This window comes from Symphodus melops (genome assembly GCF_947650265.1).
Source record: "Symphodus melops genome assembly, chromosome: 4".
In the NCBI taxonomy this organism is placed as follows: Eukaryota; Metazoa; Chordata; class Actinopteri; order Labriformes; family Labridae; genus Symphodus; species Symphodus melops.
Window position 1 is genome coordinate 10578434 of NC_136694.1, and position 24935 is coordinate 10603368.

At 42.8% G+C, this 24935-nt stretch overlaps 1 protein-coding gene and 1 long non-coding RNA gene across 6 annotated transcripts in view; one reads left to right on the top strand and one right to left on the bottom strand.

Annotated features, from left to right (window-relative positions):
- Positions 1-1050: 1050 nt before the first annotated feature.
- On the top strand, positions 1051-17659 carry gata2a (GATA binding protein 2a). Of its 4 annotated transcripts, none has more exons than XM_079340985.1 (6): positions 1051-3320; positions 7648-8053; positions 8799-9365; positions 11842-11987; positions 14267-14392; positions 15094-17659. In XM_079340985.1, the coding sequence occupies exons 2-6, from the start codon at positions 7825-7827 to the stop codon at positions 15391-15393; spliced, it is 1368 nt and encodes a 455-aa protein (XP_079197111.1). In that variant the 5' UTR covers positions 1051-3320; positions 7648-7824; the 3' UTR covers positions 15394-17659. The 4 variants fall into 4 exon arrangements, with proteins under 4 accessions (XP_079197111.1, XP_079197110.1, XP_079197109.1 ...); XM_079340984.1 differs by lacking the exon at positions 1051-3320 and adding an exon at positions 6858-7499; XM_079340983.1 differs by lacking the exon at positions 1051-3320 and adding an exon at positions 6858-7417.
- LOC306822186 overlaps positions 12587-24935 on the bottom strand; it is a 61769-nt gene continuing 49420 nt past the window's right edge. The window contains exons 3-5 of one of the 2 annotated variants that reach the window (XR_013778862.1): positions 17653-18295; positions 13390-13525; positions 12587-13296 (exon numbers count right to left, since the gene is read on the bottom strand). This is a non-coding gene — a long non-coding RNA (uncharacterized lncRNA). Of the gene's footprint in view, positions 13526-17652; positions 18296-24935 lie in introns of both variants that reach the window. The other variant, XR_013778863.1, reaches the window with a different exon arrangement.

A 24935-nucleotide genomic window follows, 5' to 3' on the forward strand; every position in this document is an offset into this window, starting at 1 on the left:
GATGCCACGGTATTAAAAGAGGGAGTGTGTGTTTGTGTGCGCGCGCGCGCGTCTATGGGGAAAATCTTTTTTTTTTTTTTTTTAAATGTCACTCATAAATACTGAATTGTGAACATAACATCAGTTTAGGCTACCACGTTTTGCCGTTAGCATTATTTTTTTATGGTTGAAAATCAGTTCAAACATTAAGACAACACTGAATTTCGGGGGCACGCGGCTTGTTACTCGTTGAATTAAAGTTAACAGGCAGGACACCAATTAAGAATATAGAAGGTCTTCTATGTCTCACATTTGTAATGACATTATGTAAACCAAATACAGCAGCAGTTGATTTAAAAGATAAGACAGGCCTAAGTGAGGCCCGCGTGCAAAAGAAGCAGGCCTTTACTGACAGGACAAAACTGAATGTGAGAAAACTAACAGTGCATGTTGAGCCTATTTGTAAAACTGAAGATAACACCAACACGTTTCGATGCGTTTCATCTGAACAAGTACAACATTGGCTGGATACAAAGCTTATCACGTGAACTGCATTTCACTGTGATATTACCCCAAAATATTTAAATCGTAGGCTACTTTAATAAGTTATCAAAGTTTGCAAATGAGTAGAGATATTTCCCCCATTTTAAGTTAACTTTATAATTTTTACTTTTATATTCTTGATTTTTTTATTGTTTAAAAAGGGCAATATAAAGTACTTTACATGCACAGAGAAAATATAAATAATGGAATTGAAAAGCGGCAAAAATAAAAATAAAAAACTCGTGGATTTCCTAAAGGTGGTCCAGTCTAAATTCAAAAAGGACCTAAACCTTGCAGCAGTAATGGGACTAATCAGACAGATAAGCATCATAGGACAGTGATGTATGTCTTATAAGCTTGTATTGATATGCAAAGTGTGTGTACCTAAAGTCTGGCCAATAAACTTCCAAATGGTAAATAGAGCTTATATATTGGCAGTAGCGCAGCAGTGTATAAAACGTGTAAATATTCCTCATTCCCTGTGCCTATCTGTCTCTATCAACTTGAGGGATCCCCCCCCCCCTCCACAAATGATGCATTAGATGCATTGAATGTATTTGTTGTGCAAGTTTGAAAAGGCAGCGATAATCTGGGAGTGAGAGATAAGGAACACCAATTTATTCAGCAGCACTTTGGACCCCGCTCGCAGCCCCGGTCGGTGCTGACACCCCCAGCAGTTTGCTGATAACGATTAGGCCATTTATTATCTTCACAGAGAACAAAGATTGCGTGGTGCCGATGAAATATTACCCCCGGTAATAATCAGAGGGAGAAGGGCCCCGGCATCTACTGCGGTGTGCAGAGAAAAGCGTCCACACACACTCAAACACACACACGGAGTCTCGTGCAGAACATGCATAAAATTGATTAACAACGCAAGTTCACAAACACAAACATAACAGTATATTGTAAATCTGATTTAGGTCTGCTGATTGATATAATCGGTCATTTTTTAACATATAACAAAACATTTGCTATAATAGACTAATTTGGGGGTTGGTCTTACAGGATATAATATCCTGACAGGACGACTTAAAATACAATCGTTAAAGTTGTATGTGTTTGTATGATGTATTAACGTGTATCTTAATATTGGACCATGCTCGTCTGATCTGATTGAATTGATATTTGAAATACATTTTTGTCATTGATTCTCATGTTATTCATTCCCATCATGCTACTGATTTTAAATAGATTTAAATGTAGGCTATACTATGTTTACAAATAAATATTTTAGAATAAATTAATACCCCGTAGCCTACACATTGTAAAATGAACCTCCTAATGAACTATACTCAGCTTGCAATGATTTTAAAGAATACTTTTCTTTCCAGATTGGAGAATTTATACAGCCTAAACTTGTAAACACAATCCTCTTTAAAGCCTCGAAGGTTAGCAGCCTATGAGCTATGATGTATCGAAAAACGCACTGAGAAGTTAAGCCTGTTCTTTATTCTGAGCTATCAAGAGTTGCCAAATATCGACATTTAGAGCTTTTACATCTTTGCTCGAGTGATTTTAAACATTGAAACAAATGTTATTAATTTAGTCAGACTTCACATTTATTTTTTTCTTTTCTTTCCTTTCTCTTCTTTTTGTGTGAGTGTTCACTCTGGGGAGCACGAGCTCCGAGTTGCAGAGGTCCTCGCGCCCCTTGCACCTGCCGGACTCGAGCGCCGCGCACGGGCCCAGGTCGCGTGCAGGAGATTTCAGGGGCTTTGCATGTTTTACAAAGTTGTTGTTAGTGTGGAGATTATAAAGGACTAAAAAGATAGGGAGGGGGTCTTTCTTCTGTTTAACACAGTTAACACAGGAGCCGGGGGAGGAGCATGGGTTCGAGTCATGAAGTAAAATCTCTGGAGGTCAATTTCAAGCGGAGCTGTCAAAGTTACACACAATTTAAGCTTAAAAATGAGGGCAGAATAAGGCAAGGCAAGTTTATTTATGTAGCACATTTCAACAACAAGGCCATTCAAGGTGCTTCACACATGACATCAATGGCGTTATGAAAAAAAAATAAAAGTGACAGCAAGCATATTAATATTATCAGATACACAAAGGGCTGGAAAACTTCACGACGTTCACCCCCATTATGCTACACTCTCATCTTCATGGGACAAGTGAGGGACCGTGCTGAGACTTTCGGTGACCCTTAAGACCAGAAAGACCTCAACAACGTTCTTTTTTAATGTAGGCCTATACTCCCTCAAAAGCTGAAAATTATAATTTAAAAAAAGACCCATGAAGTGAGTCTACACATGTACTCAAAACAAAATTCTACTAAATTAATTTATGAACAGGCAGTTTCAAAAACCAGTCAGTGGCTTTACAGTTGAGTGTGGGTGACTGGGATCAAAGATAATATGCTGACTGGGGCGAATTATTGATCACCTTTTTTTCTAACAGGTAGCCTACTACTGCTGCTGCCAGCTTCTGTCCATTTAACGGGACCCGGAAACATGCTGCAAGCTGACGCGCAGTTACGTTGCTGAGCTGCTGCAGCCTCTCCTACAGCCGCTGAACTTCTTGCTCATATTCTCAGAGGTTTGGACAGGGAGAGAGAGAGTGAGAGTGAGACACGAAGCGCAGACACACGGTACGCTCACTGCATGCTGCTGATACAGACAGCAACCTTTTTTGGCAGGACAGCATCTTTAACAAGCAGGGTTTGTCTTTTTCCTCCGCTGTTTTTCCCCTTGATGTCTTTTGGAGAGAACAGTGGTGAGGCGATGGATCTGAGGCTTTCACTGGTTTGACTCGGACAGCGCAGTCGCTCCGCTCACATCAGACTGGAGCAGGTCAGTGAAATACTGAAGTATTTTTTTTTTTAATGTTCCATGAAAATGCTTTTATTGTATGTAATTTAAAAATATTAGACTAAGTAGCCAGGTATTTATAGCTAAATGTAATTGCGACAGTTAAACAGGTCAGTTCGAGGGTTATCAATCGTCACAAATAATGTGAGAAACACTTATTTTATTGACGAATGATTTTTGTGCTAATTAATTCTATTTTTTTTAAATGTAGTTTTTAAATTAACATTTACCTGGACTTTATTTGTAGGTTATTCTGTTGAGCTGCGTATACATTATAACATCTTCAGCAAGATTAAAGCAGTGCAATAACCAGTAGCCTAATATGCGTAAAGATGTTCTATTTATTCAAACGATAATGCATTAAGTGGCACAGTCGACTTGTTATTATACTCGTTAATATTCAACTTCTTTCTTCCAATGAACTTGCACAATAACTCCAGTAATGAGTCTAAATCAAGAGTGCATGCAGCCAAATTAAATGGCGAATTTGTTTTAAAAATTCGGTAAATCCACTTATTCACGTAATTACCACAAGTAAGCTAATCAATTTTATTTCATCCCACTCTCTGGTGCCATTGGCAAGGAGTTATTTTCCATGAAAAAAAATCCCTCGATCACCAAATGGATTATATCATCAGCATGATATTAGTGTCGACAAAAGTAGCCCATTCAATTGTCACGCTTTCAAACGCATAAAGGACCTGAGCAGAAATCTTTCTTCAGCAGGAAGAGCAATCACATCAGTACAATGGAAGAGCAGAGTGTGCACAGGCATGCAGCAGCCGGAGTCTACAAGCTCTCTCTATTACCTGTGCATGACGCTTTGTTCTGTGATTCAACCAATGTAAAGGAGTGGTGTGTGAATGAGAACAGTGTGTTAGCATCATTTTGATTTAAAGGCAAATGCAGTGAAATAAAAAAAAAAAAAAAAAAAAAAAAAAGGTTTTAAATGACTGAATGAAGGGGAAGATAAATGATTGTATAGATTTTAAAACCCATGTTTCATGGCTCACTGTCACTATCAGTCTGTTTTTTATATTATGTGTGTGCCATAGAGAACTTTTTCTTTATAATTCTGTCATAAACTCACAATAAGGGATTGAGGCTATAAACCTATGAATCACGTGCTCCATTTCTCCTCATGTTAACTGTACACATTATTTGTTATGTCCTGCATTATTCTGAAATGTTGTTATTCTGTACTCAAACTGCATAAATGGGAGAGAGTGCTGCTCTCATGGCAGCATCCAGGCTCCTCTCCCAGCAGTTAGAGGGTCTTGTGTCTGGGTGCTTGTGACTATAAAGCCCCCGGTGCCCTGGCTCGATCTAATTAGCCGTGAGTAAAGGGGACAATAATGCTTCAGCTGGTTTGTGTCATTCTCTTCTCTCTGGATCTGCTTATCTTCACAAGGCCCAGTGTGGCTGTTCACCCCCCCCCCCCCCCATCCAGCACACACACATTCACACACCTCCGCTCTGGATAATGATGGATGACCGTGCCCAATGGGAACAAACAGGTAGATAAAGCCAATCCCATTTAATAACAGCATGGATCGGAATGATAATCTTGTTGTTCATTAGCAGCTCTACCTGCAGTCCTACAGTTGTTGTACACAGTTCTCATCCAGCACAAGAGGTGTTGTGAGAGGGATGCTGTTTTCCAGTCAAGGATAGCACCCCTGGCTGAAACAATACTGCTGTGTCCTTGAGAAAGACAGAGGGAAAGCCAAAGAACCCCCCCCCCCCCCAACACACACACACACACACTCCACTAACCATCACCCTCTCCCATCTTTTGTTCCAACACAGATACAAATGGGATTAATGAAGGTATAAATTACAGAGGGGCTAAATCCTGCTGAGTAATCCATTTGGCAAACATGCAAACAACAATGGGCTTGATGCAGCAGCTACAGCCTGAGCCTGACCCACTCTCACAGGCCCTGATGGTGAGCACAGCCAGAGCACATGCAGCACAGAGGCAACGGGTGTAGTGACATTTAACTGTGGAGAAAAAAACAGTCCTTTCAGTACTTGCATCAATAATGGGAGCATCACTGTCCATCCATTCATGCTGGAACAGAGGGAGTCCTTGTTACCCCAAGTTCAAGTGTATGTGATGGTAATTATGTTATATATATATATATATATATATATATATATATATATATATATATATATATATATATATATATATACATATATATATATATATACAGAGAGAGAGAGAGAGAGAGAGAGAGAGAGAGACTGCTATTTGATCTATTGTGTGCTATCATGCAATATTTATGAAAGGGAGTGGTCATATTAATATTCCCACTCTACCTGCTACCTGTGCTGCTTTTTTCACTGGAATGTCAGTTATTCAGGTAGTCAACCCTCCGCTGCCCCACATGCACTAATTTGTTGATTTTTGGAGCTGACAAGCTCAAAGGGCTGAGCTCATCAACTCACTGCCCCTGGCAACCTGCCAGTGATTTAAAGACTGATGACTGACACACATGCGCGCGCGCGCACACACACACACACACACACACACACACACACACACACGCCAGGTACAACATTATAACATTAGATCAGAGCATGAGTGGAGTCCTAATGACCTGCTTCTTTGCTTCTTACAAACCGTGTCTTATGAGGCGGAGTTGTCCAGGTATTAGAAGCTTCACGTGACACATCCCACCAACTTTCAACCCCCACCGTAGAAATGTGACGTAGGATCCAGGCGTCAGCAAGGCGGCCGTTCTATATAGGGTCTGAGACCCTCCAATTATTCCCTGTCAGACAGAAAATACACACAAAACACACAACACATTTAAACACACAGTTACAATGGACGATGCACGTCGGCCACGCTCTCTAGCCCACAAACATAAACGCATGGAGCAGAATGCAAGGACTCATTTTACGCACGCACAAAAGCTAATTCAGCGATTACATGAATACATAATAAACACATTAAAATAGCATAGACCATACCAGGCTAAAATAATAAACACATGGCATGCACATTTATAAATAAGTTAAACTGTTCTTGTTTTTTGAGAGAGGGCTAAACGGTGTTAATCACAACAGCCCCAAGAATGTATTCACATTGCCAGAATCAGGCTTTATTAACCAGCCCAATTCATTATATAACCATTATGAACATAAGTTACGCTTCTATTCAAGTTTCTGATTACTTTCATGATTTGTATTGTTAGTTTTGAATGAAGGCGTTTACAGACACTTTGATGAATGACTGGTTTTCATAGGTGAGGCCTTGCGCCCATCCCTGGCACCACCAAGTGAGAGAGAGGCGCCATTAGTATGCAAACTGTGTTTGATGGCTCTGTCCGCGAGACAAAACCTCTGTTTTCACGAGAGGAATGTCCTGCCACTAATTAAAGACAATTAGGCGCTCCCAACAATGGGGCCAATTTCGGGGTCATAAAACGACTCCTCCTCTGTTGGTTTTAGAGGTGCTGAAGACACTGTTTATTTACATAACAGCCGTCTGCAAAAAAAAAAACTTTAAATCAGCAGCTTTAACATGTAAAAGATAAAAAATAGTATTCTTGTAATTTAAAAATATCTCTGAAATGTATTTTTATCGTAGCCTTTTCTGCAGGTGAGGGCCATTTAAAATAGATTACACTATACAAAGCCGTGTAATTGTACCATTAAGCCACGTATTGTGCAGTCGGAATTTCCCCTCATGTTATATGTCTGTCTTTAGGCTTTAAACTGCTGCTAAAAAGCAGATTATCACGGGCCGATTGCTCGTTCAGTGTGAGCCTCACACGAGAGAAAGACCCCTCAGAAATTACTCTGCTGATTGATAAGTCTTTTAGTTTTTCGGTGCAGAGAAATGGAAATTGAAAGACGGCGAGCAAAGATGCAAAGAACCAATTGTAACAGGGATGATTGTGATTGGCTGAGAGCGAGACTCCGCCCCATGTGGCTTGATATGGGAATTTACTGGCGCCAGCCGCATCAGTCTGCGCCACATCTCATTAATGAGTCGAGCATCGCTTGGATCAGGAGGTATATAAATGAGAGCTGTGTTTACCGTCAGCTGATCGCACTTGCATCAGGTATATTCAGAGGAAACATTTGTATTTCGGATTTGTGCGGAGAAGGAATGCTTTGCTTTCATAGAGAGAACGCACGCATGAGGTTACTTTGTTTTCTATCTTTAATCATCAGGACTTGAATGTGGGCAAAGTATTGTCATGTGTCCAAGGCTGTGATTGGATAAATGTACAAAAGATGACGCGTTGATGTTGAGTTTATGAAGTAACAATTTGTTCTCGTTTCATTGCAGGTTTAACAGAGAGACCCGGGCTGTTTACGGATTCTATTTCTGAAGTAAACAAACACAGACGAGACTTCCACAGCCAAAGGACTAGGCCTATAAGGGGACTTAAACTTCCATTTGGAGGTAAAAATAGCTTAAAAGTTGCCCTGCACACAGACAACTTTAGAGGAGAAGAGTGCAGACATGGAGGTCGCAGCAGCGGATCAGTCTCGGTGGATGGCGCACCATCATGCAGTGCTGAACAGCCAGCACCCAGACTCACATCATCACAGTCTGAGCCACAACTACATGGAGCCCATGGCGCCTTTACTGCCCCAGGACGAAGTTGACATGTTTCTGAACCACTTGGACTCTCAAGGGAACCCGTACTACACCAACTCCCGGGCCAGGGTCACATACAGCCAAGCACACGGTGAGATGCTCTCACATTCACAGTGGCATTTTAATCTAGAAATGTGACGAGGATTATAGGTTTAAAATGAAAAATATATTATTAACGTTTCTTTAGGCTTATAAATCAAGTTTGAAAAAACAGAGCATACCTGAAATGTTTTTTTTTTTTTTTTTTTGCCATGATTATGTGACGATTTAGTCTATAAAAATTCAAGCAGTATTCGATGAAAAAGTGCGTCTCGACTTTTCTGGGCCACTTCAGCAACATAAAAGGAATTTCTAGCAAATGACAGCGAGGGGAAAGGGAAGTATGTCATTTAACCCCTGTGTGTTGGGGCAGGGGTTTCTGGAGGGAGGGAGAGAGGCACTTCCCGGATATAAAATAAAAACCGCAAATTCCCTAATAACAACCTTTAGTCCGAGAGCTGCAGTCGATAAAAGATACTGTGCTGACGAGCGGATACTTTTCACTGTTTTTTTAGTCCATTCTGACCAATTTTATCTATCTGAACCAGATGAAGTTGTTTGAGAATTGAAGAAAGGGAATTATTTTGGGATAATTTACCAAAAGTGAGAAAAAATAGTTTTGACTTGTAGCCTATAGAAGAATTTACAGCATTTTATCCCAAAACAAAATTAAATGTCGGACTCAAGTCAATTAAAAGGTAAGGACATGTTTTTGTTGTGCAAACTGGAAGAAAGAAAGCTCCTTGTGTGTGCCAAGAAGCTCCGAAATAAAGTAAATTTATTATTCTGGATTTCAGCTCGCCTCACTGGGAACCAGGTCTGCCGACCACACCTCATCCACAGCCCCAGTATTTCCTGGCTGGACCCCGGGAAAGCAGCCCTGTCCGCTGCCCACCATCATAACGCATGGGCGGTCAGCCACTTCAGCAAACCCGGCCTGCACACCAGCGGCTCCGGCTACCCCTGTAGCAGCAACACCGGTACGGCTCCGGTGGCCTCGCTTACTCCGGCGTCCCACTCCAGCCCGCACCTCTACAGTTTCCCTCCTACACCTCCGAAGGACGTGTCCCCGGATCCCGGCCCTACCTCCCCGACCTCCACCTCCACCAGGATGGACGAGAAGGATTCGATTAAGTACCAGGTGCCGCTTGCGGACAGCATGAAAATGGAAAGCTGTAGTCCGCTCCGCAGCGGCCTGGCCTCGATGAACAGCCAGGCCACGCATCACCCCATCCCGACCTACCCGGCCTACTCGCTGCCTCACCACGAATACAGCGGCAGTCTCTTCCACCCAGGCAGCCTGCTCGGAGGGTCCTCCTCCAGCTTCACGCCAAAGTGCAAAAGCAAAGCCCGGTCGAGCTCAGGTGAGTCTCACATCGGTTCAGATCAAGCTGAAAAACTTTGATAACATTGTTTCATTAATCATAATAGCAGATTGTTTTTTCTTTGGAAATAAATGTTGACACTATGTTGCACATTTGGTCCAGAGAAATTGTTTTTTTTTCAGTTCCATTTTAAATATGTGTAGTAGTAGCCTAAATGTTGTTTTGCACAACTTTTCTCTGATGGATCACTTACAAGAAGTTGCCTGCCATTTCAATATCGGCGACTTTTCTCAAACCTGTTCTGACATGATTTGTCTTTGGCCCACCGCCTCGTGAGCCACTTCCATTCAAACGGACTATTCAACCCCGAGATGAAACTCATCAGACTAATCGGGTCAAGTAGGCTATTATCTAAATGTCCAGCTACAGCCTCAGTGAGCCATCGGCTATTAAACGTTCACTACTTCTAACTCAAAGAAAAAGAAAGTGGGATTAGACCTACGCTATGTGCCTAATTAAGATAACAATTCATAAACATCCTCCTTATTTGCGATAAAATAAAATGTATAAAGTACAATCAGTGAATGGACTTTAACATTTCCCATAAATCAAACAATTTTACGTCGACTTTTTGAACAATTTCCTCGATAGCCTACGTTAAAACTCTGGCTTCTTCTTCTTCTTCGTGAGGATTGTTATTTTTTCAAATGGCCTTTATTGCACTTAAAAATGAAAGAGTCACGACGCCCTGGCTCCTGCCACATCCTGTATACCTCCAAGTGAACAAATCACGACCTCCACCCCTCCCACAGTTCTCCCCAGTACTAACAAAGCCCAGGCGACAGAGCCCTGCTGTTTGTGTTTTTAAGCATGGCCTTGGCCCAGTGCTTTGACACGAAGTTCAGGCAACCAGGTCCACAATGAGTATGCGTCAACTATGTAATCCTATTTTATAAAAGCAGGGCTGAGAGCATCATGGCAAAGTTTAGAAAACAGTTTGCTCAGAAATTCTAAGTTTGTTTGTTTTTCTCATTTCTTTAAAATTCTTAAAGCCATATATGAGACAATCAATTCAGTCTATCTGGATAAACATCAGCTTCATTACACCAGGCTCATTACACTAGCCTACATTTAGTGGGATATTTATTTGGGCTCTCTGTCTGACATTAATGTGCAGACATTTGAAAAACAACTAACTTTCGTAATGTGTTTGTAATTTCCCTACATTGTTCCAGCTGTTCTTTGAATTAATGGACTAAAAAAAACAAAACAACAACAGACACTCAGAAGTGTGTAGTTGTGTAACAGCCAGAATTGTCATCCTTTGTCCTAATGCTTTTAAATACATCTGGTGAACGCTGACTGGCTGATAATCGCAGTGATTGCGAGCTGTTGTTGCAGAGAAATGTTATACTGTGACATTTAAAAGAATCTGACCAGACCGTGTCTGAATCGGCAACACAAACATATCAGCTACAGCATTAAAAAGCCTCTTATCTATCAAAGTCCATGTCCAGTTCCAGCAATGGTGATTGACTGTTGTACAAAATGCCACAATGACATTTCAGCTGTCAGCACAGATACCTTACAATGTTGTGGCTTTCTGTTGAAACAGCCTCAAACCAGAACTTATCATCCTCTCTTTGTCTACCTTTTGAATTATAGGTTTGCATGCTTATTTCAACACGAAACATTGCTTAAGACTAAACACACAAGTCATAGCTGGTGAATATTTTAAGTGCTAATGAACCACCTTAATGTGGCTGCTATACTTGCGAAACACTTAAAAGGAAGGTGAGGGAGGTACAAAAAAGAAGCAGCAAGATGCATTTCAAAAGGCACATAGCTTTTTGCTCAGGTCAGATTCCTTTGTAGGACGAGGGTGGGACTGTGGGTGTCGCTGGCATTATAACAGGAATAATGAGATGATGCTCTAGGGAGAGAGGGAGACTTGAATTAAATGAAGCGGTCGGTTTAGCAACAGGCTGTTTAAAGTAAGTCAAACCTGAATGTAGACGAGAGCGTGCAGGAGAAACTAAAACAGCAGGTTTTTAAGCAGAAGAGCATGTCAACTGTTTAATAATAATGGATGAACTACCTACTTTATTAAATCGACTTCATTAAAGACTGCAACATTTAATACCACTGCCACACACTTAAGTTTCCTCTCATAGATGGCCACATTGATAAATAATGTAGTCCTAATTTGATGGTGTGTCCCATTTGTCTTGTTGGACACCTCTGGACATGTTCTAGCTGTCTTTGGCCTCCAAACTCTGGATCAGTTTACATGTATGTGTCTGTGTCCGTGACAGCCGTGCACACCTGCAGAATGATATAGACATTGTCTATGTCATGGGACAGATTTCAACTTCATAATATTACAGAGCCATCTAAGGTCTCCAAGCACTACAAGCATGCGATGGGACTGAACAGCTGCTAACTGTTGCTTCTGTTGGAGTGTGAATTTTTTAATTATATAAAATTTTCTTGTCTCCTCTTGAACTCTATGCAGAGGGCCGTGAATGTGTAAACTGCGGTGCCACCTCCACCCCTCTGTGGCGACGGGATGGTACAGGCCACTACTTGTGCAACGCGTGCGGACTATACCATAAGATGAACGGCCAGAACAGACCCCTCATCAAGCCCAAACGCAGACTGGTGAGTCCCACTTCTCACTCCATCACTCCACAGAGAAAAGGCACCAAAATATGAGCACATAGCAGATGCCGGCAGCACAATTCCAGGAAAGTTATATTTTCCCTATGATCTTCCTGGAATTGTTTGTCCCCCTCACCCCCTGATGATCCGCCTCCATGGCCTGTTACAATACTGCTACTATTGCCTTTGTTCCTGCTATCCTTATTGCTGGTACTTCTGATACTGTTACTGATACCAATGCCCATGCTGCTTAAGTTAACACCAAGCATGAGTAAATGAAAAGCAGGGAGGACGTGTAACATTCTTGTGCTGGATGCATCACTGCTGCAGAGCTGCACAACTACCTCTGACATTAACACTGCAGGAGCTGGAAACATTAGTCGGCATTTTTTTATCTATCTATCTATCTATCTATCTATCTATCTATCTATCTATCTATCTATCTATCTATCTATCTATCTATCTATCTATCAATACATTATTTAAATCTTCTCATAGTTATTTTACATTACTTATACTTGTCCCTTCAAACCTAAATCCTTAACAGTTAAACAGAAATAATATATATCCACTTTTTTTTACTTAACTGGTTGCCTGTTTGATTACCAGCAGACACTTTATGTAAAACATTTAAAATAAAAATCAGAAATGAACAAATACCATTTTTTTTAAATAAATGTAAATAATTTTCTATATTAGTGGCATTGAAGATAGGCATTAAAAGGACACTCATTTGATAAAAAGCCGTTAATAATATAAAACAGAGAAGGTCGTACACTTACAGTAACTTAGGGCTAATATCGAATGATTTAGATCAGAGCAATTTTTTAATAATAAAACTTAATTACGGGCTTGGACATCAAATTAAACGACAGTAATACTTTAAAACAATAAAAACAAGATGCTTTGCTCTTATCCGGGATATTAATAATTGCAGGTCTTGTAATGTTCTTCATTTTCATGTAATGATATTTTAACTTGCAACTTAAGATCAGTAACATTTCGGAGGGTTGAATAAATCCTCTCAAATGTTTACTCTAACATTGCTGCTGATGTTTTCCATGTTTCTCCTTGACCACCTCCACGTCGTTCCTTCTCGTGAAAAGTCTATTAGATTTTCCATTGGCTCGTCCCGCACGCCTGTAGCTTTTTGCATTTTCAGCTCAAGTGTTTTTCAGACTTGTGTTCAAAGGGGCATCCAGTTGTTTCCTATCCGGATATCTGCCCGGCCCAGATAAGGAAGTCAGGCTCCCGGCTGTTTCCGCCTTCAACCCGCGCGCTGCATTCTCTGTGGCCGGCCTGACATGTACTGTAAAGAGATTATCACAACACTGGAGGAGCCGCTTATGTGTGAAGAGACAGAGCGCGAGGGGTGGGGATGTGAAAAAAGAAGTGGATTTACGTTTTTCGTCTCGTTCTTCATTCTTTGCAACCTTTTCAATATTAAAACAGTTTCATTAACTTTGCCTACATACAGTACACATTGTCCGCAGTTATTGCTGCTGTCCAGGTCGATGGTAGTCAGAGTTAGGGTCCACCTGAAGTGAGTTAAAAGGAGGCTGACTGCAGACCACAGAGCCGCAGGGGTCTTGCATGTAAAGCTAATGTTTCTTATTATGTGTGAAGAATTGATCTGCAATGGACGCACGAGCACGTTGCCTGGCAGGACACCGCGTATTACACAACTTACAAGTCCAGTTAACCCAGATCAGAATAGAAAGAGTGAAAAAAAAATTGTAACCGTATTGTAACCTTTCAGTATCGGAATTTTTTTTATTAGCCTAATTAAATGTGATATGTAGCCTAGAGAACGGGGTGAACAGCACCAGGCAGGCTTTATAACAACGTCACTGTATCTTATTGCTCAAATGAGAAAATGTGATCATGGTTGTTGCGGTCTGCATAGAATTGATTCAATCGAGAAGTAAAGTAATTTTTCCACTCTGTTTTTTCTTTTCTTTTGATGCTGCCCTGCACGTGGTCTAGTGGTCAAAGGAGAAACCTCAGGAAATTCCGCGTGCCGCCATTTAATTTAAAGATATCAGCCTGTCTCCTGTTGATTTTCTGCCGAGGCAGACATCACAGAGCCAGTCTATGAAATGTCAGTGATGTGCTTTGAAAGACGGAGCGAGGGAAATGATAAGCTCTTTAGGTGAAAAAAACAAGCGTGATATTTAGCCTCGAAAGTTTTGAGAGTGTCCACGCTGCCCTCGACAACGTGTCAAAGATCATCTATTTTCTAGAGTCATTACTGATTATCTATTTTCTGTTTCCTTCAGTCCGCTGCTAGACGCGCAGGCACCTGCTGTGCAAACTGCCAGACCACCACCACCACTCTGTGGAGGCGCAACGGGAATGGAGACCCGGTGTGCAACGCCTGCGGCCTTTACTATAAACTGCACAATGTAAGTAGTCCGAAGGAGGAAAAAAACTCTGCACTTAATTAAGTGTTGTTTTTTTTGTTTAGTTATTTTTCTTCTTCGGGAATGGGGGGGGGGGGGGCACTGGTCGTTAACTGGTTTAGTGGGCGGACAGCTCGTATCGATTTAGGAGCAGAGAAACTGTGAGAGTGTGGAAGCAAAGCCTGCTCACCCTGTGGAGCAGAACCCACCGGTAGTCCTGTTCTTTTATGCTTTTTTTTTTATTAATCCATCGTTGTTTCAATGGGGGGCGTTACTCCCAGGAGAGGCTGCAGGGTGGGACTGTCATTCAGTGTAACGGCGTCGGTTACACTGATGAGGATTTGTCTGAGGCTGCTCCTTTCAGCTCCAGCCAGCCCTCATCCCCATGTATTCATTTTGACACTTGGTTGTGTTTGGTTTTAAATTGGACAAAAGCTCAAAAACGCCCCTGACTCGCCTTATTATGGAGCTTGATATGCAAAACAGCTGCTCATTATTTATAGCACACTGCTAACACTCTTGATGTTGGCCTCATATGAAGGTATATGCTAACTTCAGACCATCATATGCCATCTGACTAGATTTTGAATATCAAGTTATGAGCTAATAAAAAAGGGAACAGTAAAAAATAAAAATAAAAAGATTCTCAGAATCACTGAAACTTTTGTCTGGGTTCCCTTGAGCTAATGTGCTGTTGTCCACAGGTCAACAGACCCTTGACCATGAAGAAAGAAGGCATCCAGACACGCAACCGCAAGATGTCGAGCAAGTCCAAGAGGAACAAACGAGCTGGGGATGGTTTTGATGAGCTATCCAAGTGCATGCAGGACAAGGCCTCACCCTTCGGCGGTGCGCCCGGTCTCACAAGTCACATGGCCCACATGGGTCATCTGCCCCCCTTCAGCCATTCAGGACACATGCTGCCTACTCCCACGCCCATTCACCCTTCATTCGGTCACCCCCACCACTCCAATCGCTCGCCGGTCTGGGCTGAGCCTCACTGAGGTCCTTTTAGACCCCGGACTCCTCTGTCTGAAGGAGCCTAAACATCACCATGAACACTAAACGGCCTCCACATCCTGCCAAAAGCTGAGCAGACTTGTTGCGTCATGTACAGTGGTCGGAGGGGAGTGACCTTCAGTTGGACTAATGACTGAGGGTCACGTCATGCCTGACCTCACTGATGGGACGCTGCAGAGCAGGACTTAAGCAGACTTTGTGAAGAGCTAATGTGATGAGGAGTTTTGTTAGTCCCTGTGTGACTAAAGCATGCAGGAATGGAGTGAATGGAGACGCTCATCATTCTTTTTGCTTATTTTTACTAAGTCACTTTGGTACCCACCTCTCCTTGACCCATTAACCTGGAGACTCAAGAGAGGTCTTAAAAAGAAACGCTGTTTTCACCTCACAACCATCTCATTATATACTGAGATATGTGCACCCTGTCCATCTCCAGTCTGTCATCCAGACAGACCAACTCTTCAGTGCTGGAAGTCTATAGACTGGCTCACAGATACGGCTCTACAACGCTGTTATGAACCAGTCACGCACAGCATACACAGTACCCACAAACCAGTGCTCTCTTGACATGCTGGATTGTACGCTACCACAACGCTCACCTGTTTTTAATAATTGACTTTTATGGAAAAAGGACAGTGAATAGAGTGTTTATAAATGCTTAATTGCTATTATTATTGTTATATTTGATGTTATAATTATTGCTACGATAATTTATTTTCACTCTTTAAGCTTTTGTCAAAGACACATGGAAACTGTTATGATTTGAATTTCATGGTTATTACGTAAAGAGAAACACTGATCTATCTTAGATGAAAAGTCCCTGAGCTGTACGTTTTTATCATTTTTCCATCTCACAAAAGTAAAGGAAATAAAGTTGAATACTAAAGTAAAATCTGTCACCGCCTCATAACTTAAGTCTGTCTCTTATTATTACTCTCACATTTCTCACACAAACACTAAGCAATAGACAAAACTCTCCTTTTAATGAAGAGTGCTGGATTATGAAAATCATAAGTGATATCAGATGCATCAAGGGAAGCTCTGTGATCCTTTAAGCGTGATAATGCTTTGGTCAGGCTCCTCCTCTATCTGTGATGGTGCCTTGTTAAGAGAAGGCCTCTTTGTGGAGCTGAGGCCTCAGGCTGGACCATCGTACCCAGACAGCAGTCTCCAGCGAATGATTCAGGAGTCACACACAGTCCTACATGTGCACTTGCCCACATGTTCGCTCCAACACATGGGAGAGAAAACAAACACAAACAGATATTCTCTCCCTTCTTTCACCAAACAACAAATGAAAATCCTTGTGTTATGACATCTCTATTCTAACGTGGTAAATACTGAGTCATGAGCCTTTCTCACTGTTTATGGCCCTCTGTCGCTTGGCTGTGGTGATTGGAGTGAGCGGAAGGACAGCGGGTCTTTAGTGGGAGAGTGAGGAGGAAGGAAAGGCAATCAGGCGACCTGAGCAAACACGTGGGGGTCTGCTCAGACCCTTCACACACAGATGTGCACGCAGCTGAGGCTGCCAGGAAACAGGCGTCGACTCTGTTGCTCCCTCTGCTCATTTGCTTTTTCTCTTTCTTTTTGCTTTGTTGATCTTTTTTCACTCTCTCTTTTTTTTTCGGTCTTCTCTCTTATTCTGGTTGTTTTTAACCTCCGCCATTCTCCCCTCTGTCAAGTCATTGTGTCTCTCTCTCCCATTTAAACGATTACAGTAAAATAAAAAAAAGGGGGCTGAAGAAACTATGAACAGGGCCAGATGCTAATGAGTCTGCTCGATTGAGGCTAATTTAAGGTCATCATTACTGAGTTCAGCAAAGCCTCGCACACCCACAAACCATCAGACTAAGCAGACCCAGCTAAAAGTGGACCCCTACCCCTCGCTGAACCCTCCACCCTGCTCACATCTGCTGGACTGCTGCGGAGGCTCATCTGCTGGGGTTTCCCAGGGGCTTGATCATTTTGATTTGAGAATAATATTTATCCCAGAATTTAGTAGAGTGCTGTGTTGTTATTCAGTGTGAATGTGTCACTGTGTTGTCAGCTGAAGCTCGCTCACAACAGCCACAACACTGGGAGAGAGAGCTGCATCTGAGTGTCTGTTTTCAGTGGGGGTGGGGGGGGGGGATCCCCCTGATCCACTTGCTGAACACCAGTGAAAATGTAACACTTGACTGCCAATAAGCAGTCCAGACATCTGTGTGTAGCGTAGTGCTGTGGGTGCTGGGCCGTGTACAGACCACTGCTCCAGCGGTTTTGTGTGCAGCTGCAGCCAGCGAGCCTCGGCCGGTCCTGGACGGACTCCAGGAGCCTGAGAGGGAGAGTCGGAGAGAGCCAACACTCTTCAGAGAGGGGGCCGCTGTCCCAAAAATAATACAGCATGTCTGCCCAGCCAGCGATTCCCAGAGCTCCCCTTGCCTGAACACATACACACACAGAAATAAACACACATGTGCAGCACATACAAGAATGATGTGTGACAAACCTCATGTCTGCATGAAGGCAGTTTGGGTGTTTGTGGTAAAGCAGAGCTGCCTAAAAACACTTAAGGTAGCAGGCACATGACATACTGCTTGCTCTTGAAATGAATGCTTGGCAAAGTGTGATGATAGTCAGCGTGTGCCACCAATGCTCCATTTTCTAGCCCAATAAATTCATTCTGACTCTGTTATGAGAGGGTTTTGTATACTTGTAACTTATCGAGCCTCACTGGACCTGCAGCTACATTGACTAAGACATCCCCTCTTTACTATCATCGTGAATTGTGTGACATGAAAGCCATAAAATAGGATGTTACTTATCTTCACAATCAAAGTGGAGTTCCACAGAAGAGATGAAGAGAAGAGATCTCGGCTGCGTCGGCGGGGTGAACATGGTGGCCAACTAGAACAGAGCACAGAGAGGTTTATGACTTCAACCTGGAACTGGATGTTTCAACTCATCTCCACTCCCTACCTCCCCTTTGCTCCCCCCCCCCCCCCCCCCCCAACCCTCATTCCCTCTCTGAGCTCCATGTAACTCTTCATTTTCCCCCCCTCTACATCCCCCTACTACTCCTACTCGTTTCTTGTCTCCTACTCCCCCAGTGTATTTGTTTTTCCATCAAATTGAATTAGCGGAATCAAAAGGTATCCCAACCATCCCCTCACAAAGTTGAGTTAGGGAGAGAGCGAGACGTTGAAGATGAAAGGAAGTGGAGCGCGGTTCAGATGCAGGTCTCTCAGAGTGTGTGTTGTGGTGGGGGTTGACCTCTGCCTGGGCCTTACTACAAAAGCATCCCTCCTTCATCAGACCCCTAGAAGGATATTAAGGCTGCAAGACGGAACAGTATTTGGATAATAAAAACACCGAACATATATTACTGCCTTTATTTGTCAGAAAGTTCAGTCACTCAGTAGGCTGCTTGTTCGTTACCCTTGAGCAAGCGCTCAACTGCTTGAATGTTAATGTCTAGCGAGTCATAGTGAGTGTGCTGTGATCAGATCCGCCTGTGAACTTCTTCTTTTCATGGATGAAGAGAAATTCATAGAAATACACCCCCCCGACAGGAAAAGGTTGGTACATTCAGTAAAACACCTTGTGAGAACTATTCATAGCAACCAGGCGGATATACTTTGTAACACTCGAACAACTCTTAACAATCGGTGCCGATGGTGTGATCAGCAAAGGTTTCTCTGTAAAAAGCATCAACTAGGTTTCGAAGTGGAGCTGACAGATAAGCATTGATGACCTCTGTTGACAGGAAATAACTGCTTCCTGAACTGCCAGTGTGTGTCAAATCTTACTGATCATCTCTTCAAATGTTAGAAGTTTAGTCATAAAAAGCCAAATGTTTTGTGATCACACAATATTTTTCATTTCTTTCATGACCCAGATGGTCCTTCTTGATTTTATTCCACTTAAGTCCAAACACTAGAAGGCTGAGACTACAGTGGTTACATCTGCATACGGAGCTGGACTGAGGACACAGCATTTCAGAGCGGTGAAAAACATGAAAAAACAGGAAGTGAGAAGTTCAAACAGGAAATACTTATGCTGTACTATTAGGACCAATTAAGACCATAGAGATCTGACAGAGACTGCTAAAAGAGACTGATTACTATGGCTTGTTCACTTGGTCTAAGGAAGTTAGAGCTTCTATTGCTTGAAACGTTGCCATGGTTTATAACAAAATGTAATTTGGGGCTATTGAAAATTGTTAAAAAGTTAAGACTTCTGACTTTATTGGTCTCATGATGAAACTTTCACAAAATGTTAAACACTAAAGCTACTATGAGGTTAAAAAATCTGTTTTTTTGGTTTAGAATGAACTCTCAGAAGATAAGTGGCTTATTGATATACAAATACAAGTGAAAGAGGGAGTTCAAATCCTCCAACAGTGGCCCCAAAATGGACTTAATTCCTTCATTTTGTAGTTTTACAAAGGTTTTCATGTAGATAAATAATGAAAGGGCTCATGAGTGATTACTATATTGTTGTATGACTTTGTGGCTGCCATGTTTATCCCCTCTCTTACTTGGAACCTGCCTCTCCCTGACTGTAACAGTGAAGTTACACTCTGCTTGTGTGTCTGGATTCTTCTCTTTGCAAACACAATCCTGACACCGTTAATGTCCAAGGTAACAGGAACTGTCTACACTTCAAACTAATACCATTATAAATTGAGATAAGCCATGACATTTTTCCAAACAGTCTGGTCTGGTTAAACGTTGTTTCATAAACGAGGGTGTAATCTGCTTCCAAAGCAGCTGTCTCAAGTAGGGTGTGGACATGCAGAGCACCCCTCCCTCGACTCAGCCCTGAAAGGAGGTCAGTCTCCTCTCACCGGGGACAGGGAGCATTCAGGATGTTCACCTGGGACAGGTAGTGTTCAGCTCTCATTCATGCCTTGTTCTGCTGTGCTGAGGCCCTCCTGCTCACCTGCTCCGACAGACAAATTCATCCCCACTGTCTGAGGACAAATGAGCCCATTCATGTGGAGGCTCCCATTGACAAACTGGGGGGCAAGTACAGTACTAATGCCTGGGAGGGCTCATGGGAGTGGGCGTCTGGACCTGCCATCCTCTTCTGCGCCTGTATAATGTTGTTGCCATTCCCAGCCCCCACCCCGCTTCACTCGCTTTCACTGGAAAGTAACTGGAGAAAGGTATGAGTGGGTGAGTCCTGGGCACCTTGGCTTATGGCCAGGGCTTGAGGATGGGACCCAGGTGCCTTCCCCTGGATAAATCCTCTGGACACTCCCACAGGGACTGATGACCAGACAGAGAGCGGGAGGACTGTGGAGGACAGTAGCAGCCCACAGAGACCGGCTCAGAATCTCAAGCTGTTCAGCAAGCTTTTGTTGACGAAAGATGGTGGCTTGTGTGGTGGATTAAGTGACAGAGCTGCACTGTTTCTGCCCTGAATTCCTTTTTAAGCTTACTTCATTCTCATGGACAAAGTGGTCCACAAACAAAGTAAAGCTCCTCTTGTGTAGTATATATATTGTAGTATAAGGATATAAAGTCAGACCAAGCCAGCTGGCCAGGCTTCATTAAAGTCCTGCTCATCAGAGCACTAACGCAGAAACCTGTCATGAAGACAACTTTTATGAGTGTTTATATTCAGTATAGGGTTTTGCTGTGTGGTTTGTTTAGCAGGTACTACAGATGAACTCAGATAGGCTGACACTAACATATACTGGCCAATCACAGTCCTAACAATCAGAAGATCAATAAAACACATCGTGCTGCACTGAGAACAGCAACAAAATAAATGAAACCATCTCAGAACCAAAATGCAGATGAAAATATTGGTTCTTTTGGGAAAAACTGCAACTCTCAAGAGCACTTTTTGATCAGAACTGTGGATTTGAAAGAAAGCTTTTGAGATGTGTTACTGAAGCAATGCCGTGTGTGAAGAGGTTTACATTTATTTCTGTTGCATGTGTAACTCAATGACCTTATCCGTCACGCATTCTATAGACAACCTGCTCTTCAACTGTCTGTCCTTATTTCACTTCAGTTTTGACTTAAAACCAGTTCAGAACAGGAGATTACGAGTGCCGACCTGATGCCATCACACAGTAGATGCCAGAGTTCAGCGAAGACAAAAATTATCAGGGGCATCGCACATGCACACGCTCACATACACACGCACTGAAGGCCTATCTGGTTGAGGATCGGTATGAAAAAGGCCTTGTGCTCACTCATTGGCTCAGTGGGATGTTGCAACCCAGCGCCTAACTGGTCCTTATCTCCCCTGAGCAGACTGCACAGCATGATATGCATCTGTCATATTTGTCGGAAAGAAAAGACACCGCGGTGAGAGCACGATGAGTCAAAATAAACGGGCCAATGACATAAACTCTCTTCCCTGTGGTTTTTTGCATGACCGTGATCATTCGCTTGTGTGTGTGTCAACACACACCGAGGCTGGAACAGTAATGGCAGTTTCATTAATGCATGTGACCATTGTAGTACACCTGATTTTTCTGTGCTTCCAATGTCTGCACCAACGCATTTTTAGCATGTGTTGCCGTCCTGCAAGCAAATACCAGATTGTCATCATTCCATCATGGCCATTACCATGACGACAGATAAGGCCCCTGTCCTGTCATGTCGTCATAGCCACTTCGCATCAGCCCCATCAGCTGCTGTGGCTAGCTGAGCCTCTGACTGTGTGGGTGTGAGTATCTATCTGAGGGCTATCTGGTCTGATAAGAGCTAGGAGAGAGACAGCAGAGGGATGCGTTCAGCAGCTCGCAGCACTAAAGGTTGCAAAGAGTGTAGAGACTCGAGTACAGAGATATGAGGACAGCGATGCTCGCACAAACACAAGTCAACGTGCAGGGAAAAAAAGCTTAAATTATCTCCTCTAACTTCTAGGATGTCCCATCTTTTAGTCCTGTCAGGTCAGATTGTGAGGGTCATGTTGGTGAGCATAATCTATGTTCTCTCTCTCTGTGTGTGCCATGTGCGCCTGTCTGTCCAACCTGTATTAATTAGCATCAAAGCCACACAAACAGGGTATACAACCACTGATGCATGCACACACACAAACATCTCTGTATTTGTGTGCGTGCATCACCAGCTTATCCACCTTGCCAGTAAAACAACGGGTAACATGGTTAATCACCCATGTAAGACAAGACCAAATTGACTGATAGAATTATTCTATTTACTCGTCTGATTGAAACATTTCACCAGTGCCATGGTTCACTGGAGATCATTTTGAAAAAAAAAGGAGAAAAAAGAAACAACACATGGAAAATTAATTAATAGTCAGTGATGTAAACAGTTTAATTTAATTATTGGTGCAAATAACACACTCTGTAGCATGGTAATCTGCATGTACAGACGCATCAAATTAGCTTAGAGTGAAAATGGAGAATCAAAGTCTTTTAAAGGGGCGGACAGAAGCAAGAGAAGAACTCTCCCAAAATAAAGTTTGAGCAGTGTACTATTCTTAATCAGACCACAAAAATGCTCACAGGACACGAGCTTGTTCAACCTCGGGTCATTTACCAACAGCCCCTGCTTCAATGTGACATCACAGGCTGTGAAGTGGGAGTGTGGCGTGTCAAAGTGAAGTGTGCTGAAACAGTAGGGTGCAGACTGAACTACAAGTAGACAGAGGCAGAGAATAGGCAGAGTGAGACAAAGGAAAAGTCTGGTGGCTGAGAGAAGGCTCTCTGATTCGTTTCCTTGGCAGATTGACAAAACTGTGAGGAATGCAGCGGAGAGGGGAAAGAGAAGTGATCAAGAGCTCAAGAACGAAAAGGGGGGGGGGGGAATAGACGACAGACGAGGGGAGAGTGGCCTGCTGCATAAGCCAGGATGGCAGGGCCTTCCATTGATTCATTTTCCCTTTCCCACACAATTTCCATTTGGTGTTCATCTCTCCCTTCTCTTCTGTGACCAAACATTAGCCCCTTGGCCACCACTGTTCCTTTCAGCATAAAAAACATCTTTTTGGCCAGCTGAAAGTAATAAAACTAAGGTTGGTGTGTCGCTGACACATAAAGATCTGTTGGTGCCAACAACACAATAAGGTCAATAAAACCTATTATTCATTTACACACATCCAAGTATGCCAAGTCATGCATAGACAACGCAGAAAGCACACACACAGACACACACACTGAATCACTGACTTAGAGCGGAGGGGGCAACAGGCCGCCTCTGTCAACCACATTTCACAGTGGCCTATCATGGGCAGGCGTACCAGGCCTGCGGCCAACCACTGCTTATGCACTGGGTAAACACAACCACCTCGGCTACATGGACTAAGTCTCACACACACTCCTCGAGTACCATCCAACACGCAGGCCCAGTCACACATGCAGGCTGTGTGATGAATGGAGTGTGAGCATCAGTTATGACAGCAACACTAAGCTCTGTGATGAAGAGCCACACACAGACACACTCTGTTTCCTTTCAGTGACGGTTGTGTCCATCCTTTGTGTACTGAGTCTGGACTTCTATCGAGCCAAATGCATTCGGCTCAGAAAACCCCCTTGGCCTGATGCTTTATTTTTTTTTTATTTGATAGTGATGAAATGCACTGCAAGGTTAAAATATGTTTAATACCTCCATTATACTTTGCAGGCTCTTTGCCGAAAACAGGAAGCAGATCCAAGTTTGGAGGACATACACAAAGTTTCAAAGGATAGCAAGAAGGTGTGTTCTCGATTTACAATGTTGAGCTCATCTGCACTGTGCTTTGGTTAAAAATATAACATGAATCAAGCACCAGGACAGGCTTGTGACTCTGTATAAACCAGTTCTCTCAGAATGCTTCGTTTTGGTGTGTGTGTCTCTTTAAATACAAAAACACTGTCAAAGTGGATTTTTCATAATATGTCCCCTTTAAGGCTGAACTGAAGCCCCATGTTTACACAGTGCTAAGTTAGGTCATGAGTCATTTGCTAAGTTGTTCAACAGTTTGAATGTAGTTTGGCTTCATTATATGCCCATCATGTGACAGCAGTCTGCCAGAGTGACCCCCTCCACAGCTCCATAGCTCCTCTGCATCTTCTCATGCCCGTCTCTCACCCCCTCCCCCCCACCCCGCAACCTTCCACTGGCGCCTGTACGGTTAGTTAGGGATTGCCACAGGACATCATGTGACAAACAAGCAAACACACAGAAACACACTGCCCAGTGTGTGCGCACGGGCACGCACGCACACACACCAGCAGTTGTACAAGCATGTAAACTACAAGCACCAACACATTCATTCGTCATTCTCCCTTCCATTGACTTCTTTCATGTGGGATCAGTTGAATAAGCAGTCCAGCTCCAACAAAAGGATCCATTCTACTTGCAGCATCTAGGCGGTGTGTCCATGTGTGTAAGTCCCAGCACTGGCGAGACACACCTTCAGGCAAAATCTTATCACTTAGTTACTGTAGTTACTTACAGCCTTGCTAAATCTAATATGTGCTATTTGTTGCTGCAAATGACAAGATAATTTATGCTGATGATGAATCAGAGGTTTTCCGAAGAGTTTTTATGCTCTGTCCTTTGACGACTGTGCTGCC

What these genes read in the sequence shown, in the direction of transcription:
- gata2a (XM_079340985.1), top strand. Translation starts at nt 7,825, where the DNA reads ATGGAGGTCGCAGCAGCGGATCAGTCTCGGTGGATGGCGCACCATCAT. An exon ending in CAAAGCCCGGTCGAGCTCAG is followed by an intron (nt 9,366 to 11,841) that starts GTGAGTCTCACA and finishes AACTCTATGCAG; the next exon opens with AGGGCCGTGAATGTGTAAAC. An exon ending in TCAAGCCCAAACGCAGACTG is followed by an intron (nt 11,988 to 14,266) that starts GTGAGTCCCACT and finishes TGTTTCCTTCAG; the next exon opens with TCCGCTGCTAGACGCGCAGG.